Source organism: Leuciscus leuciscus (assembly GCF_965113295.1).
Source record: "Leuciscus leuciscus genome assembly, chromosome: 13".
In the NCBI taxonomy this organism is placed as follows: Eukaryota; Metazoa; Chordata; class Actinopteri; order Cypriniformes; family Leuciscidae; genus Leuciscus; species Leuciscus leuciscus.
The window spans coordinates 22179157-22196050 of NC_138737.1; the positions used below are offsets into that span (position 1 = coordinate 22179157).

General features: G+C 37.9%; 2 protein-coding genes across 3 annotated transcripts; both read right to left on the reverse strand.

Annotated features, from left to right (window-relative positions):
• Positions 1-1384: 1384 nt before the first annotated feature.
• unc119b (unc-119 lipid binding chaperone B) lies at positions 1385-6923 on the reverse strand. The gene is made up of 5 exons (XM_082187668.1): positions 6600-6923; positions 6110-6223; positions 4930-5038; positions 4376-4548; positions 1385-4023 (listed from the first exon to the last, which is right to left on the reverse strand). The coding sequence occupies exons 1-5, from the start codon at positions 6826-6828 to the stop codon at positions 3911-3913; spliced, it is 738 nt and encodes a 245-aa protein (XP_082043794.1). The 5' UTR covers positions 6829-6923; the 3' UTR covers positions 1385-3910.
• A 693-nt stretch (positions 6924-7616) lies between these two features.
• On the reverse strand, positions 7617-15999 carry mlec (malectin). 2 transcript variants are annotated; one of them, XM_082187708.1, is made up of 6 exons: positions 15596-15999; positions 14605-14809; positions 13519-13697; positions 13162-13338; positions 11624-11681; positions 7617-10718 (listed from the first exon to the last, which is right to left on the reverse strand). In XM_082187708.1, exons 2-6 carry the CDS (start codon positions 14804-14806, stop codon positions 10537-10539), a joined length of 798 nt encoding a protein of 265 aa, XP_082043834.1. In that variant the 5' UTR covers positions 14807-14809; positions 15596-15999; the 3' UTR covers positions 7617-10536. The 2 variants fall into 2 exon arrangements, with proteins under 2 accessions (XP_082043834.1, XP_082043833.1); XM_082187707.1 differs by having other exon boundaries at positions 7617-10699; positions 15596-15997.
• Positions 16000-16894: the final 895 nt, after the last annotated feature.

The window sequence follows — 16894 nt, forward strand, 5'->3', positions numbered from 1 at the left end:
AACAAAAACGAAATGTATTCCAGTTGACATATTACACAACAAATGTAAAGCATTAGCAGTATTCCTAAAACAGCTCACTTACTACGACTAAATCCACACATTAGATACAATAAACAGAATATTTTAAAGAATAATAAAGACATTATTATCTCTCTCAGTAAGGTTGCAACATAATTATAATATGAAGACACTGAAAAAGAGAGATAAAACCAAAATATTTAACAAAGCCTAATATATGGATCAAAATCTGTGTGGGAAATTACTCCATGAAGGTTACAGCATGTCAACACAGAGATGGTTGGGAGATTAGGGCTGGGTATTGACACTCCGATCTCGATTCAATTTAATTTGACTCCCTTGTTTATACGTCATCACGTACATAGCTGGAGCTTCGCTTAAACTTGCACGTCAGATTAAAGAGCGCCAAAGCGGCATTGTTTGAAGTTCGTAATAAATTTGACGCCATTTGAATGCTAAGACTTTGTTTCATATCAAAAGTAATGAAGCTTTTTCAATTTATTAGATGGGAGACACGCTAAAAAGAACATTGATTGACGTATTGTTCACGCATCAGCTGAAAACAGCATTCCCTAAAAGATCGATTCTTGGGATTTATGAATCGATTAAAATCGAGAAATCAACGTTTTCAACCCAGCCCTAGGCTACCTATTGTAAACAGCACGAGTATAAGGCATCAGACAGACATGCAACCACGAATACTTCACAAACATGGGTCCTCTTGCCTCATATTACAACTTCTCTCTATTAAGGACACTTAAAAATGTAAGAAAGTCACCTGACCAACTGACTTGTTTGAGAAGAGATTGAGAGACTGACTTTGTGAATGAATAACAATGAGTATCTTGCAAACAGTCACATGATTTGCTTTGATCATGAGCTAACCAAATCAAATTAAAATGTATTAAATATGTAAAGTTAGGCATTTCTTGGTGGGTATCCAGAAGCTTTTTTAATTTAGTTTTTCAGCCAATCACATCGCCTAATTCACAACCGCTATTAAACATCATGAATCAGAATTAGATCAAAGGTAAACATTAAAGCTCTGATGGAGGCTAAACAGCTTGAAAGGTGCACAAGGACACCATGTTGGGAATCCCATCCCTTTCTGTGTGTGACACGAGTGAAAACATGGTTTCTGGATGTATGCACAGCTGAGCCTGACATTAAAAAACCCTCGTACATGACACAGACAGATGCCCTACGGCCAGATCCCTGCAGGACTGAAACTACACACCATAAGAAAAGTCCACTTTTGTTTTCAATCAGATAAAGACTTGACATAAAGCAGTTAGACAAAATAAAACAAAGTACATTATAAAATGGTCAGTTTAGGGTTGAACATTTTGGGGTTAGGTTATTATTATTTTTTCAAGATATTAATACTTTTATTCAGCAAGGATGCATTAAATTGCTCAAAAGTGACAGTAAAGACATTTATAATTTTACAAAAGTTTTTCATATAAATGCTGTTCTTTTGAATTTTCTATTCATCAAGAATCCTGAAATAAATGCATTGTTTTCCTATAAAAAAAATTATTAAGAAGCACAATGTTTTCAACATTGATAATAAGAAATGCTTGAGCATCAAATCAGCATATTAAAATTATTTTTTGAAGGATCATGTGACGCTGAAGACTGGAGTAATGATGCTGAAAATTCAGCTTTACCATCACAGGAATAAATTACATTAGAAAGTTATTTTAAATTGTAATAATATTACACAATATTACTGTATTTTTGATCAAATACATGCAGCCTTGGTGAGCATAAGATGATTCTTTCAAAAACATTTAAAAAATCTTACTGACCCCAAACTTTTGAACGGTAGTGTAGTTACATAAAACACTGTAACTGTTTTAGGGCACGTTTTACCACAACAACTAAAAATGGAAAAGTTTTTCCTTTGCGTTTTTCACATACAGACAACAATGTTGTCAAAACAATCCCTGTTCACACAGATCTGCGAAAACGACTAAAAACGCTGTGTTCTGCTGCCAGGCCAGTAGTTGGCGATGTCACTTTGTGAAGAAAAACTACACGCCTATAAACTGAACACATAATATGCATGCACATGACATCACCGCTTTAACAAATCCGTGTTTTTGTAGTTTAAAGCTGCAGTCCATAGTTTTTCCTCTTTGTCGCCATCTCTGTTAGAAATCTGCAATTGCAGTTATTCACAGAATGATCAACTTTACGTGCGTTGTGCCTCGGCATGGCACAGCGCGGATGAATCCAATGTTTTGAGAAGAATGTGCGACTGTCAATCACCGCGCCGGTGTGGATACCGTCATTCGCAATCACAGATTCTACTTTTTGGAAGTATGACCAACATAAGAATTTTCACCGGAAAATGTAATCTGAACAAGTAACATCCACTTTTGTTCTGACCAACTAAGGAAAAAAAAGCATTGCATTAAATCGCGCTGATTTAATCTAACGATCGCTTATATCACGTCAAACTGTGCAAATTATACTTTGTTCTCAAATTGTTAATGTTAACAACAACAGCATTGCGTGACTACATTTAATGTCCTTCCGAAATTTATCCTTGTTTTCGCAGGGGCCGGTTGCAGTCTCTTTTTTTCTGTAGCCACTCCGAAGTCCGAAGTCTTTTGCGTTTTACAACGGGTGAATCTCCAGTTGTCACTGGTGATTGTCGTTTGAACCTTTCTGGATCCGCCATCAAATTGCTAAGTTTAATTATATCAAGTGCTCTGAGAAAAGGCTATAAATCTCCACCACCAACATCCTCACACGCAATATAGCCTACTAGCCGAGACACCACCTTTATGTGTACAGATGTGACGTAATATCATGTAAGACATGCTCGAATATCCAGCGGAAATCCACCAGTATTAAAAATCCACTGGAATTAAAAATATTATTACAATCTTACCGTTTTGAATCGAGCTAAAGAAAGCAGATAGTTTTGAACACTGACTAACCAGCCAGTCAGTACATAACCATGTACTTGCTCAAAAAAACTATTTTGGATAATTTTTAACCCCCAAAAAGTTACGGACTGCAGCTTTAAAAGGAGGCGATAACAGTATCATTTTCAAAAACTTGCACTATGAAACCAGTTTTCAAATGCTTGCATTTTCAGGCCCTCAAAATGCTGTTGTCATGTAAACGAACAGCCAAAAAGCATAAAGTTTTCCATTTTTAGCTGAAAAGGTGTCATGTCAACACCCTTTAGGGTTATGGTGAAAACAGATCACATCCTCTTTAACTGACTGGACATACTAACCCTGATCACGTGTCTGGAAGTGTTGCAATTTCAGTGATAATATACCCCAATAATGCCGTTCTACCCCTTTAATGAACTACAAAAACTGCAAATCTATGCAAAAACCCTCTTTTTGTTTAATAACCAAAGATGTATGTGGAAGGATCGCTTCATTTTAGCACATTTGAACAAAGCTGTAGCATAGAAAGACCCCATTCAGATATTCCAGATTCAGTTTGGTTAACAGGACTTCAGAGCTTAAAAAAATTCTCACAAAACAAGACACAAGGTGGTGTTGGGTGCAAGACGTAAGAGAACAAACATTACAAAACAACAACTCTTCTATTGTAGTCGCCCCTAAAGCAGGATGACAGGACAGGAATTCTTCAGTTCCGGCTAGTCGAGGAGAAAGGCTCCGCTTTTTTTGGCCAAACCCACAAGCAGTGTGTGCAAGTCTGTGGAATGCAGGAACTTCATAGAAGGATTGGTCATTTCCAGTTGGGTGGGTCGATGCTGCCAGATCGTAATGCTGGTGACAACACCGTGTGTTGTTGGTAGCGAGGAGACAGTCCTGTATTTGCATTCCACGCAAACACTTTAAGCAAAACCACACGGTCACTCCAACAAACTATGGTCAGGTTTCATGCTGAAGCAGCACTACTGGCCCCCGTTGTAAGCGTAGTCTGCCTTGTTGTGCATGATGAGTTTGTTGTCCACAAAGTAGAAGCTGTCTGATCTGGTCTCATACGGGTGTTCAATCATCAACCGTACTGCAGGAAACAAAGGAACGCCACTTTAACAAATGAAAACGAACATGTAATGCGCTGTCCTTTATCTGAGCACTGGCAAGAGAGAAAGGTCTGAAATTTGATACAAGCCTGACAGGACAAGTGAGATGTCAGACAAAGTCGGGTCAATGTGTTACTTGTAAAGCAATTGGTCACTCTAAATTAAACAGTAAAAGTTAAAAAAAATCTTTTTTTGCAGTGTATTATTTGTAAAGTAAAAAAACAAACACAAAACCAAAAAAAAACAGTACATCTGGTTTAAGAACTAAAAGATCTGTTATATTCATTATAGCAGGAGTATAGAGTTAGTTCAAATAGCAACCAGAACACTCACTGAGATCATCTGGGAGCTGAGGAAACTCGTAAATATGTTCGCACGTGTTCCGACTGTTCGGGATACAGAAGCCGAAGTCAAAGTCAAAATTCTTCAGGAGGCGGTCTTGAAAATAATGCCTCTCAATCATTCTGAAATTGGTAACCGGTCGATCGCCAACTGTGAACTCCACACTGAGAGAGTGTGAAAGGAGATAAGAGACATTACATACTAATGCACAAGAGTATCAATCCATGCACTAAAAACCCATTCAGGTCAGTTTGTTTATTGCTAAACAAGTGCTTTGTGTCATCCAATAACACTAAATTAAACAGATAACGTGACAATCGACTACACAGACTGAAGTTTGCTCATGTTTACTGCACAACTGAAAGAATTACTGAGGCCAAATGATGATTTATTCATGATTTCTGTGGGATTTGGCTGATAACATTGCTCAAGTGTTGCAGCAGATGACACAAGCTCCTTTGTTTCACAACATGAGCTGGTCAACTGGATTTCAGAGCTACTGAGGTTTATTTACACAGCAGAACGCACATGCCCGACAGACTTACGTGGCTCCGACTGTGCGTAACTTAAGGAACGCCGCTGTGAACTGGTATCGAACGAAACGCCCGGCACTGGTGTCAACATCTCCGTTTTCCTCATCCTCCTCATTAAGGTCTGAATGCAACAAGTTGAGAAAGAGTGTATGAGTCAGGGTTATTATAGTTAACTAAAACTAAACCATAAAAAATAAAAAAACCTTCTTTTTTTTTGTACTTTAACTTTTTTTTTTTTTTTTTTTTAGCTAGTAGTCAAGGCAACATATTTTTTTCATTTTCATTTAGGTTATGTTGAAGCACTAACTAAAACAAAATAGACAAATTTAATAAAAACTAGCCTATACAGGCATATTTTAAAAAGTAAACACAACTCCTAAAACTTTTAATTAAATCCAAATGAAACAGAAAATATAAAAATAAAATCTAATTCAAAATATGAACAAAACCTATGATAATTTATCAATAATAATCAAATAACAAACCCCTTTTGACCAATCATTTTCTATTACTTTTCCAACTGTTCATGATTACGGCATAAGTATTTTCTTTAAATCATTTTATAGAGATTGCTTTATACTATTATACTTATTTATGAACAAAAGTATGTCAACAAGGCAACAAAAAAAAAAGGTTAAGAACGGATTGTGGCTCAATGGAGACTCAGAAAGACAAATTGTCCATTCAGAGCAAAACCAGAAATATAGATTCACTACATACATTCCAGTGAACATGACATGATAAAATTCCCTCATATTTCAATAACTCGTGACAGCAGAAAACTATAAATAGATTTGATACCACAGAAGTTGTGGTGTAACGCAAGTAGCGGCGGATCTTTTCCTCTGTACTTTGATATACATATGCATTATTGAAAAAGAAAAGAAAAATGTAGGTTGTGGCTCTCTATCCATCGGTTGTTGATTGGATGGAGGCAAATCTGAATACGAGATCGAGGTCGACTGTAATTAAAGCACAGGGTTTCAACACTAAATGATTTGAGAAGTCCAACATACATCACCAACAAGTCTGTCGTTTTACTGTAAGATCCAGTTATGGAACTATTATTAAAAATAATGATGTCAAAAGAAAGAAAAAACGAACTTACGTTACAAGTAATAAAGTTAGTTATGTTAAAAGAGCCATTCATTGGTGTCATCTATTAACTTGAGGACAAACAAAGGAAACATACCACAGTGTGGCGGTTTGGCAATCTCAAAAAGGACTGTCCCTGTTTCCAGGTCTCTGATCTTAAAGCGTGTGAAGTCAATGTTGTAGATGTTGTCCTCTAGTTTACAAAGATAGTCTGTGGAGAGAAAATGTGGCATGTACTTCAGTAATACATGGGAGGAACATAGTATATACTAGTAATCTCTGAATAAGAGACTGAATTGAGTAAACACATGCAAGAATCTATGCACTGAGAAAGCTATTTAGCAAAACTCTTAACATGATGCAGTATCCACAGTGCTTAATTGGCCATGTTTAAAACAGACATTAAGTGATCTCTGGAAACTCATTAAAATGTCTTGCATGGATTGGGCCCGTTACTATAAAGTAAGTAAACAAACACATGTAACGTTACTCAGAAGATGCTGTAACTCATAACACATGTTACATTGAGAGCATCTGAAGAGTTGTGAGATGAAGCGGGTATTACAGCGCTGTCCCACAGCTCTTACCGCGAGTGACTGCGCGGAGTCCCAAAACTTCATCCGGAGTGATGTCTCTCCCCAGCGCCCGCAGCTCTTCCTCCGTTACAGGCCGTCGGTCCACTTGATTTCGTCGCGATTTCAGCCTTTTCAGAACGCCGCCTCCGGTTTTGCGTTCTCGGGAAGCCGCCGCCGCCGTTGAATCCGAGCCGTTAACGGCGGCGGCTGCCGTTTCGTTGCGGGAGCTCTGACTGTTCATCTCTCTGAAATTTCACTTGGCGTAGCGTTGAAGCGCGAACTAGTCTGCGTCTCTGTACTGAACTCGACGCCCGCTAAATGCAAGATGGCGTATCGCGTCACTATGGAGAACCTACGCCGACAGGATTGCGCTCTGATTGGCTGAAGGCGTTCCAAAGTTGCTATGGTTACCGTAATTTCTGTTTGCGTTCTCAAGTCTCCCCCATCAGCTCACGTCAGTTTATTAAAAACAGTTTTGTGTTTAGAAAGTTATTATTCTTCTGAGCCAGTGCAGCTATTTTTTAAACTATTACATTATTTTAAGTATTCAGCCTCTATATACTTCTATCCATGTTTTAAATTTTAAAAACGTTTCCTTTATATCTATTTTGACTAATTCTAATTGTTCATTGAGGCCTTTAGCTTTTTGTAAGGCTCTATTAGTAAAAACAAAAAATTGTTTGTTTATATTTTAACTCATTGTAACTTTTTTACAGTTTACATTTATTGTTCATTAATTAAGCAAACTCCAGCTTTTGGTAAAGGCACTATATTAGTAAAAAAAACAATGATTTATTTTATATATATTGTTTACTAATTTATTTACTTTTTTGTTAATTATAAATTAATTGTTCATTAATTAAGAAAACTTCAGCTTTTGGTAAGGCACAATATTAGTAAAAATACATTACAATTTCAATAATTGTAGAATTCATTTATAATCTCAAGCTTAACTATAATTGTTAACTGACTTATGAATTATGAATGAAGCAATGAAAATGACCTCATTAAAGATACCTTCAAGGCCAGTTAGATAAAATAGCACATTTATTAAAAAGAAACAGCAATAATTTGCAGTTCCCACTTCAGAAACCTCTAAAGACAGTGTGGGCGGGTAACTTTTCCAATACTAATTCACCAGTTCATGTTCTCTTCAGTTCTGAGGGACGAGGCTAAAGAGGGGACAGGTAGTTTAACATGACTAACATTATAAACACAGAAACTACATCCCTCATAAACGCAGCAGTTGATGTGGTGTGGATGGAGTAATACACATGAGCTCTTCATGAAGGAGGACACAATGAAAGGCCTCCATGTGGTCTTTGGCTATTGTCCAAGAAGTTGTGCATCTGTGCAGGACAAACTGAACAACCTGTTTTCCAGATGACAAAACGATGAAAAACTCAACAACCATGCAATAACTCAACCTACAGAAATAAAGATCAGAGCACAAAAATGGTAAAGCACACGAGGATGTATTCAAATTTAAGGCAACAAGGAATCAAAAGTACACAATGCATGACAAAAATAAAAAATAAACAATCACAAAAAAAAAAAAAAAATGCTTTTAAAACAACACCAGGCAGTGCAATAATTCACACTAGTAAAAACTCATCATAAAAAATACAAATAAATTCAAAAGATCCTGAGGAAATAAAAAAATCAACTACTTACTTCCTGGAAAATAAAGTCTTTCAATATTTTTTATATTCAACCCCTTTTGCTTAAATTATACAACATAAAAAAAAAATAAAAAAAACTGTAAATTAACAAACCTCAATACAATCCAAGCTCTTTCTGACGATCGGTCAGTGTGTCTATGTGGAATTAAACCATTATCATCATCCACAACCAAACAATTTTTCAAGGCCGGTCTTCCACTCGGCCAGATATTTAAGAACCCAGAAACCCAGAAATAATTATATGAAAAAAAACAAAAAAACAACAAAACAACAACAATATTCTGAAGAGAAAAAAAGAACCGTATGGCACAACAAACCAAGTACCTTATATACACATGCACCGTGTAAAAGTTTTTAAGAAAAGAACATGACTTTGGCGACGATAAGCAATCAACTTTCTGCAACTCCGATAAATGAAAAAGTTGCCTCGATGTTTTAATGATTGTGTCCTATTAAACCAAGGCAAAACCTGCCCTCTCATCCAACTCCTCTTGAGAAGGTGAAGGCCAAGATAAGGTACAAGTTCACACAAGAGACGGGGTCAAACGGACAGGCGGCGCTCGCACGTCAGACAGCACAGTGGCATGAGCACTCGATTGTGGTCTGATGTTTCAGCAGTGTGAGAGTTGGTCTCTTGATAGCACACTAAATCACATTTTAAGGCAGGCTTGCTTGAGCGAAACAAAAAGGAGCATTTCGAAAAACGAATAAAGGGGAAAAAAACGAAGAAGCGAGGGATGCAAACAGTCTAAATAAAACAGCAAGACGTGACAAAACTATACCAGTTACAGAATATGCTGAGAAAAAGAGCGATGGATGAGTTGGAACGCAACTTCACTCAACATATGCAAATAAGTAGCTAAATGACAGCACTGAACCTTGCCATCTTGAGGACCCTTTCACAGTGTGTGGCAGACATGTTTCTGTTGAATTCGTCCGCCACAAGCATTCTGGTGGTTTTCTGTGAGCCGCTAATCCGAGTGTCTTTAGTGGTGTTGTTGAAAACGGCCTGTCTGGTTGAACCAAGAGAAAACTAACAGTGGCAAAAGCAAAGAAGTGGCAAAAAAACATCCTGACTAAAGCATCTATCGTTCGTTTCACCGTGTAATAGGTGACCGAGCCCTTGAAATGTCCATTAAGATGCCAAAACTAAGATGCTATCCCAGACACATCATGTACCAATGAGAGATGAGAAAAAGGAATTTGACACTTTAAAATGCACATTAGTCCAATAATACAATCTTATAGTTTCTGGGACCCAAAGGCCAGTGTATTAAAGAGCCTCTGTTACGAACTCATGTTTCCACCTAGAAAGGGAAACAATTTTGCTCTCTTTTAATAACGAACGCATGCAGTTATTCAGAGACCAAAATGTCTCTCTAAATGGGAAAAATAATATTTGATATCTCCTTTGTGCAGCTGGAGATTCAATACGTTTTGCTGTGGTCTGAAAATGTGTGATATATATGCTTTTCAAATCTTACAAACAATGAAAGAAGCTGCAGGAAACGAATGAGAGAAGCTTGTATGATTGTGAGGGAAATAGAAACCATGGTCTCAAATCACTTAACAAAACAAAAAACACTTTGATTCGCCACTGAGGTTTAGATGCATTAACCAAATGATTGACAGTGTCAAAAAGGTTCTGAAAATTCTTGTACCATTTCTGCCTCCCACTAGAGCGACAGAAAAAAACAAAAAAAAACACAGCAGATCAACACCACAGCTGATCAGAAAAAAGCTCCTAGCCAATAACTTTCCACGAGTTGGGACACGTGATCTAGGAGTGTCCTCAACTTTTCCTCAGTATCTCTTGCTAGACCAGACAAACCAGGTTTGTAAAGTGGTTAGACCTGAGTGTGTATGTGCATTTAATCTGTACCTCTCGGATCTCCTCAAAATAAAATTGGTATTAAATGTGTACAAACACAAGCACAAACACACGCACAAAATTTCGTATTCGAAATCCATGTATTTTCAGGGTCACCTCTTTTTAAAAAACCAGCAATATCTGAAACCTCCTCGTTTCTGCATGTCCCTCGTCCGTTATTTGCTCGCTCTCTCTGTCTGTTGTGATGTCAGTCTATATTTCTGCCTGTCCCCACGGCTGTGCGCCCCTCCCCCCCACCCCTCCACAGCCTGATGTCCGTCCTTTCTCCTCTCTCTCCCTCTTGTTCACTTGTTACCCTCAAAGGCGGCAGAGGCAGAAGAGGGTTGGGATGAAGACCCCGAACGCCACGAGTATAGGGAACATCAGGCTGCTGTTGTCAGCGGCGTACGGGTTGGGGGTGCGCGGCCCGGACCGAACCGGATTCTTTGGAGCGGTGGAGGCGCTCTTCTTTTCGCCTTCTACACCCTCTCCCTCCTCTTCTTCCTCCTCCTCTTCCTCTCTCTTTTCTAGTCCAGGATGTGGCTGTAGTTTTGGCACATCTGAGAAATAAACCAGAAGTTGTAATGAGAAAGTGCAAAAAAAGAAAGAAAAAAAGATAAAAAAAAAACATCAGAATGGATACAACAGAGGAAAGACAGAGTAGGGCCCTCTGAAATCGTTTTTTCCCCAAATTCCATTTCCCTCTCCCCAAATTCTGTTTTATTCCATTTTAATTTTATGGATTCCATTTTTTCCACTTTGATTTTTATGGATTTGGTTAATGGTTAAACAAACATTTTCACTTGTGTTACACATGTAAAATTTTGATTTTTACACGTGTAACACAAGTGAAAATGTTTTTTCAAAAATCTAAATTTTACACGTCTAATTAAAATAATGAAACTTATAATAAAAAAATATTTTAAGGGCCCTAGAATTTTCCCTCAAATTCTTCTTTATTTCTTTTTTTTCCAAATTCCATGTTTACTGTTATTTTCTGAATTCTTTTTAATGGTTTGATTACATTTTTATAATCAAAAAGCATGTCTTATCAATAGAATTAATAAAAGTTGATTTAATAATTTATAAAAATTTGTACAGAGATAAGGCCCTATGAAATGTTATTAAAACATGGAAGAAAAATTATGAAAATCCTTGATAATAAGTAAATAAAATAAGTATGTGTAATATACAAAACAGGGGTACTCATTCATAAAGAGACATGCAGAACATGCCGACTTTATATTTATTTAGCAGCCTTTGCTCTTTAATATTAACAGACACAAGACCTATATATCGTGATTTAAGTGTGCAGCCCTTCTTTTGATTTATTAATCCAAAATTTGCCAAATTCCATGACATTACACGTTATACAGCAAATTCCATCTGCGATTCTATCTGCACTTTCCACATTACGAATCTAAGAGCCCTATGAGATGGACAACATGCAACCCAACCAATCCCAGGGGTTCCTCTGCTCTTACCCTCTAGCTTGCCCTTCATCACATATAGTGCACATATCTTTGGGTTGTCATAGTAACCCTGTGGACACAAGAGATAGATAAATTAGGGTTCACAGTGCTTACAGTGGATGAATGCATGCAAACACATGGAGAAAATATGCAAATCAATTCTAGTATATTCTGTGTGGCGGTTGGCCTGCAGAGTTTCTAACAGTGAATGAAAGGCCAAAGCGTGCAAAAGGTCAGTTCTGCGGGCTCTCTGCGCCATCGGTTTCGAACCTCTTAAACGGATACAAATACTATGCAACCGGATCAAAGTAGAATTCGCTGAACAGTTCGGACACAATTTGTCAAAGCACTGCAAATCGGCAGGTGCAAAAGCATCAAAATTATTCATTTTAAGAATAAGATGTTTTAACCGGTGAATGACAGATAAGCTAATGTGTGTCGCATCCTCATATCCATTAATGTCACCTTCCCTCTGGATTTCCGTCATGCTCAATGTGCACGGCTCCGCAGAGACTAATCGCTGACAGAAACCCCACAAGCCAAAACCATTTGTTGTTTACATAAGAAAAAAGGAGCAGCTTTGAAATAATCAATTAAATTACACTACTGGAACAAAAAACGCTGGAAGAAACAATTCGTTTTGACAGAATTAGTCTTCTTGGAAATACTAAGCTTTCAGTGTGTGTGACTGGATAACTTCATCACAATCGATCAATATTCCTTTAGTGAAAAAGAAAATAAATAACAGAGCTTATTTAATTGATCAATGTCTTGTTTATTCAATAAAAGATGGCTGCATTACTGTCACTGAAAGAGTTATGTTTGCTTTTAGGGATTTTACAACGCTGAAGCGGAAACCGTTGAGTAACTTGCATTCTGTTCATGTGAACAATATCTTGTTATTGGTAAATCTACACTACTATTCAAAGGTTTGGGGTCAGTCATTAAAAAAACGACTTTTATATAGCAAGGATGCATTAAACTGATCAAAAGTGACAGGCAGGAATTTCAAATGATATGAATTTTTTTATGTGCTGTTCTATTGAACTTTCTATCCATCAAAGTATCCTGAACAAAATGTAGCCTGTCTGGCTGAGGCATTTCAGAATTATCAAACCAACATTTTAGATCCAGTGTGATGAAATTGGCCACTGGTTAGTCATCCAATCACATCCACTGTTGAGGTAAAGTCACATGAGTTTTTTGTTGTGCATCAAAGGGATTTATTCTGTAAATGTGTTTCCACGATAGTTAATGCGCATGTCTTCTTATCAGATTAAAAAAGTATCCACCTCAATTGAACGTATACGTTTTTTATGCGTATTTTTAGAATTTATGCGCATCTTGGCATTTCCATCCAGCATTTTTAATGCAATATTCCAAAATGCACATAAAAAAATAAAAAATAAACGCTGGATGGAAACATATCTAATGACACAGCAGCACTGGCTCGAAAGGGCAAGTCAAAGGATCGGTCAACCGGCTCAAAACTCTCTCACACTGACCAGCAGATCCATATAGTAAATAGGAAAATATAGGGTGACTCTTACCTTAACAAACTCTACCGTGAGTTTTCCATTAAAAGTGGAAACTTCACCGTGCACACTCAGTTTTCCTCTTTTTATCGAGAATGGCACTATTTCATCATGAGCCGTGCTGTGACCCACACGGTCAAAGATATCCAGATCCTTCACCACAACATGGCCATTTAAACGCACATCAAAAACCTGAGAAAAGCAAACAAAGGGGTTTCAAAAGACAACAAAAGAAAGGAGAAGAGAGAAAGAGACAAGGGAAAACTATGAAATAGATACCTCGGAATATCATGAATAATTAATCATAACCAAGGTCAAATATCGACTACCAAGAGTGATTGTGTGCACCATGGATGGGAGCAAAAGTCACACCTTTTGTTGAGACTGAGCAAAGTAAACCTCAGCATATTTCATGACCAGTATGTAGTCTCCTTCTTCTCTGATGGGTACTTCATAACCGAATGTATCCTCGTTGTATCGCTCCGTCTGGTAGAGAACCTGATCCTCCGGGCTGGAGCGCAGGATAGGCAGACGGACACCATAGTCTGATGCTGGAGCAAGGTGGGAAAAAAAACACCAACAGAGCCAAATGGTGAGTTTGTGTGCAAGTGTTGTCCCATTTCTTGTTTCATAACACGCTGAGTAAATGTCAAACCAGATTGAGGATTTCATAAAAACGCCTCATTTTGTTCCAATATCTATTTATAACCAACGAAGAGCCGAGTGGAAAATTAAGTACCACTTTTATAATACTGGTCATTATCTGGTGACAATGATTCAATAATGTGGAATAGGACAAATAAACATGTATTTACAGAGCTTTAAAATGCACTATACTGGCCCTGACATGTGCGCACTGCATTTCTCATCAGACTCAGGAAGTGACAGTCATCAAATTTCAAGTGACACAAACTTCCTGATATGATCAACAGCTCTAATAACAAACTACTATGAGCCAGACGAGCTGACAACCAGTTCTTATCTACATAATATAGTATGATTGACATTCTTATTACAATTTAAAAATCATACTGTAATAAAACAAAACACAGTGCAACCGGAATACCTTTAATATTTTGTAATTCTTAAAGGGATAGTACACTCAAAATGACAATTCTGTCATAATTTACTCACCCTCAAGTTTACGAATCCACGTGATTTTCTTTTTATCAGAGGAACACAAAAGATACCTCAGTCACCATTTACTTTGATCTTTTTACTTCTAAGGAAAGTGAATGTGGACTGAGACCAAAATCATTGGTTAATAACTCCTTTTGTGCTCCACGGAATAAAGAAAACCATATGGGTTTGGAATGACATAAACGCGTGTGAAAAATAAGTAACCTTTGGCATACTATACTCAAATTTAAAATAATATTCACTGAATTTAATGTTTTCAAACACTTCACTGCATGTTATTTACAAATTTAAGAAAATGTATTACAGTTATACACTCACCTTTCCCCAATTTTCCTTCCAGTGGATCTTTTTTGAAATGAATGCCGTGCACGTCAGTGTGCGCGTCCCCGCCGCAGTTTACAGCCCAGATGACTCTATCGGCCAGACTCGGGGCCCCGCTCTCGGCCTGACACACTTCCACCAGCAGCCACAAAGCTGCAAATACGAGCCGGGCAGCACAGCGCAATGTCACCCTCCTCATAGCCTGCAAGTACGAGAGGAAAAGTGAAAGAATGAAGAAAAGCAGAAGCGGGGAAAAGCGGTATGTAAAGAAGCCGGTGAAGTAGAACTGACACTCGCGTGCGCTTTTCACCCTGCGCTTGCCCTGGGGTAAACGTTCTTGTGAACGACAAGAACGCGGTGTTAAACGCAGGGTGAATGGCCATTTTTAATCCTGGGTTCATTTTAAATGGAGTCTACATCACGTTTAACCCTGGGCTAGCCAGGTTAACATCTAATTATATTAACAATGGTGCACTGAGTAAAACGACTGTGTGCTAAAATGTGACAGCACGTTGTTTAGCAACAAACAACCAATCATAAACTGCCTCGCAGCTCAACTCATTAAATATTCATACGCCTCGTTCAGTTGAAGAAACTTTCACGCACTGTTTAGTTTCATCATCCGAGAGAAAAATGTGAAATAGTGACGAAAAACGAAAGAATAGACTTTTTTTGTTTATAATATGTAGCTTTTTTTACGTGGCGACATTTACACAGATAAACGGGCAGTTAACTCGTGCACGTCTCGAGTTGAATGCGTCCAATCGGCTTTACCGACATCATGCATATGCAAATGAGAAGGTTAACCCAGGCTATACAAATGTGCAGTGAGAAATATGAATATCTAGGATTAATACCAAAACTTAGCAGGGTTAAGAACAATGAACAGTGTGACCATTTGAAAATGATAACTATGGTCCAGAATGGTTAACAATTTCATGTGTGAAAAGCCCAAAGCAATATAAGCCAATATTTATGTCACTCTTACTGTGCAGTCTGCGAAATACTCTCTGTAGTGGACGGCCGGCTCCGTTCAGATGCTTGGGTTGCTCGCTGTTGTTGAGCCGTCCAGATCGCCGTACATTTACCTGCCTGATAGTCGTGTTTAGCTCTGGGTGGTTAGCTGGCTAACTGACTTCCCTCTTGCTCTGTCATCAGTGTGGCAGCTGTAGTCTGCAGGTATATTCCCTCACATCTGCACCCTTGTGTACGGCGTGTGCGCTCTCTCTCGTTTAATAGATGATCACACCGTGGTTATTCAACGCTTATATGCTGCTCAACACAGTTATTTTTTAGCTTTTTGCGCCTGAAATCACTGCAATTTCTGACCGGGAGGGCCGCGTCAGTACTGTGGGTATGTGTGCAGTCAGCAGCGCAGGTTGAAGGGATGGAACAGTAAGGAGAGGCAGACTAACTTGATAGTCAGTTTCCGGAGGGGGCGGGATTTTGCGAAGATCAGCCAACCACACAAAGCCGAGTAACAGGTTCTCCGACTTGATTTGCTTGTGATAGGAATAGACTCGTAAAGTACGACAGATTCTGCCCAATCACAATCGATGGAAGTGTCTGGAACCAGCGAATCAAGTGTATCAACTTTCACTCACTTCCTCGCATAAATTAGCTGGCTTCAGTTCATTGGTAACATTGTACATACGCAGCGAAAGGTGGGCGGGATTAGGCAGATAGAGAACAGAACTGGAGAATGAATTAAGTTTTATTTGAATGACCAACGTAAAGAAACAGAAAAGCAATGTTACCTTATTAATCTTTTATTACTTATAATTATTTATTAGTACTTATATATTAATTAATTGTATAATAAAATCATAAAACAGCAATTATGTTCATGTTCATATGTAAAACAACAATATTATATATTCAAAAAATAGGATTATTAGCCTACTGTTGCTTTTGGTTTGTGAAACGATATTTATTAAAAATACTATGAAGGAAGTTTCACATTTGCCTTGCAGAATGTTTTATTCATTAAATTAATACAATAATATCTTTCTTTATAAATTGCATTTATTTAAAACGCAAAAATAGGCTTCTTTTTTAAAATTTTGATGCATGCATTGTAAAACCGTCATGATGACAGTTGCGTGTCTTTTACCACACGGTGGCATATGGCATTATTTTTAGCTCTCCTGCTGCATTCACAATGAAAAAGCAGGAACAAATAAATTCTGTCCCGTTTTGGTCCGGAGGAAAAGCCCGTTGCCATGACAACACGTACAGTCTGTTCCAGCCGCTGGGAAAGTGATGCTCGTTGCTGAATGATTTGGAG

What these genes read in the sequence shown, in the direction of transcription:
- mlec (XM_082187707.1), bottom strand. Translation starts at nt 14,806, where the DNA reads ATGAGGAGGGTGACATTGCGCTGTGCTGCCCGGCTCGTATTTGCAGCT. An exon ending in GGAAGGAAAATTGGGGAAAG is followed by an intron (nt 13,698 to 14,604) that starts GTGAGTGTATAA and finishes ACCTTGCTCCAG; the next exon opens with CATCAGACTATGGTGTCCGT. An exon ending in GATGAAGGGCAAGCTAGAGG is followed by an intron (nt 10,700 to 11,623) that starts GTAAGAGCAGAG and finishes TTTATTTCTCAG; the next exon opens with ATGTGCCAAAACTACAGCCA.
- unc119b (XM_082187668.1), bottom strand. Translation starts at nt 6,828, where the DNA reads ATGAACAGTCAGAGCTCCCGCAACGAAACGGCAGCCGCCGCCGTTAAC. An exon ending in ACTCCGCGCAGTCACTCGCG is followed by an intron (nt 6,224 to 6,599) that starts GTAAGAGCTGTG and finishes TTCTCTCCACAG; the next exon opens with ACTATCTTTGTAAACTAGAG. An exon ending in TGCCAAACCGCCACACTGTG is followed by an intron (nt 5,039 to 6,109) that starts GTATGTTTCCTT and finishes TGTTGCATTCAG; the next exon opens with ACCTTAATGAGGAGGATGAG.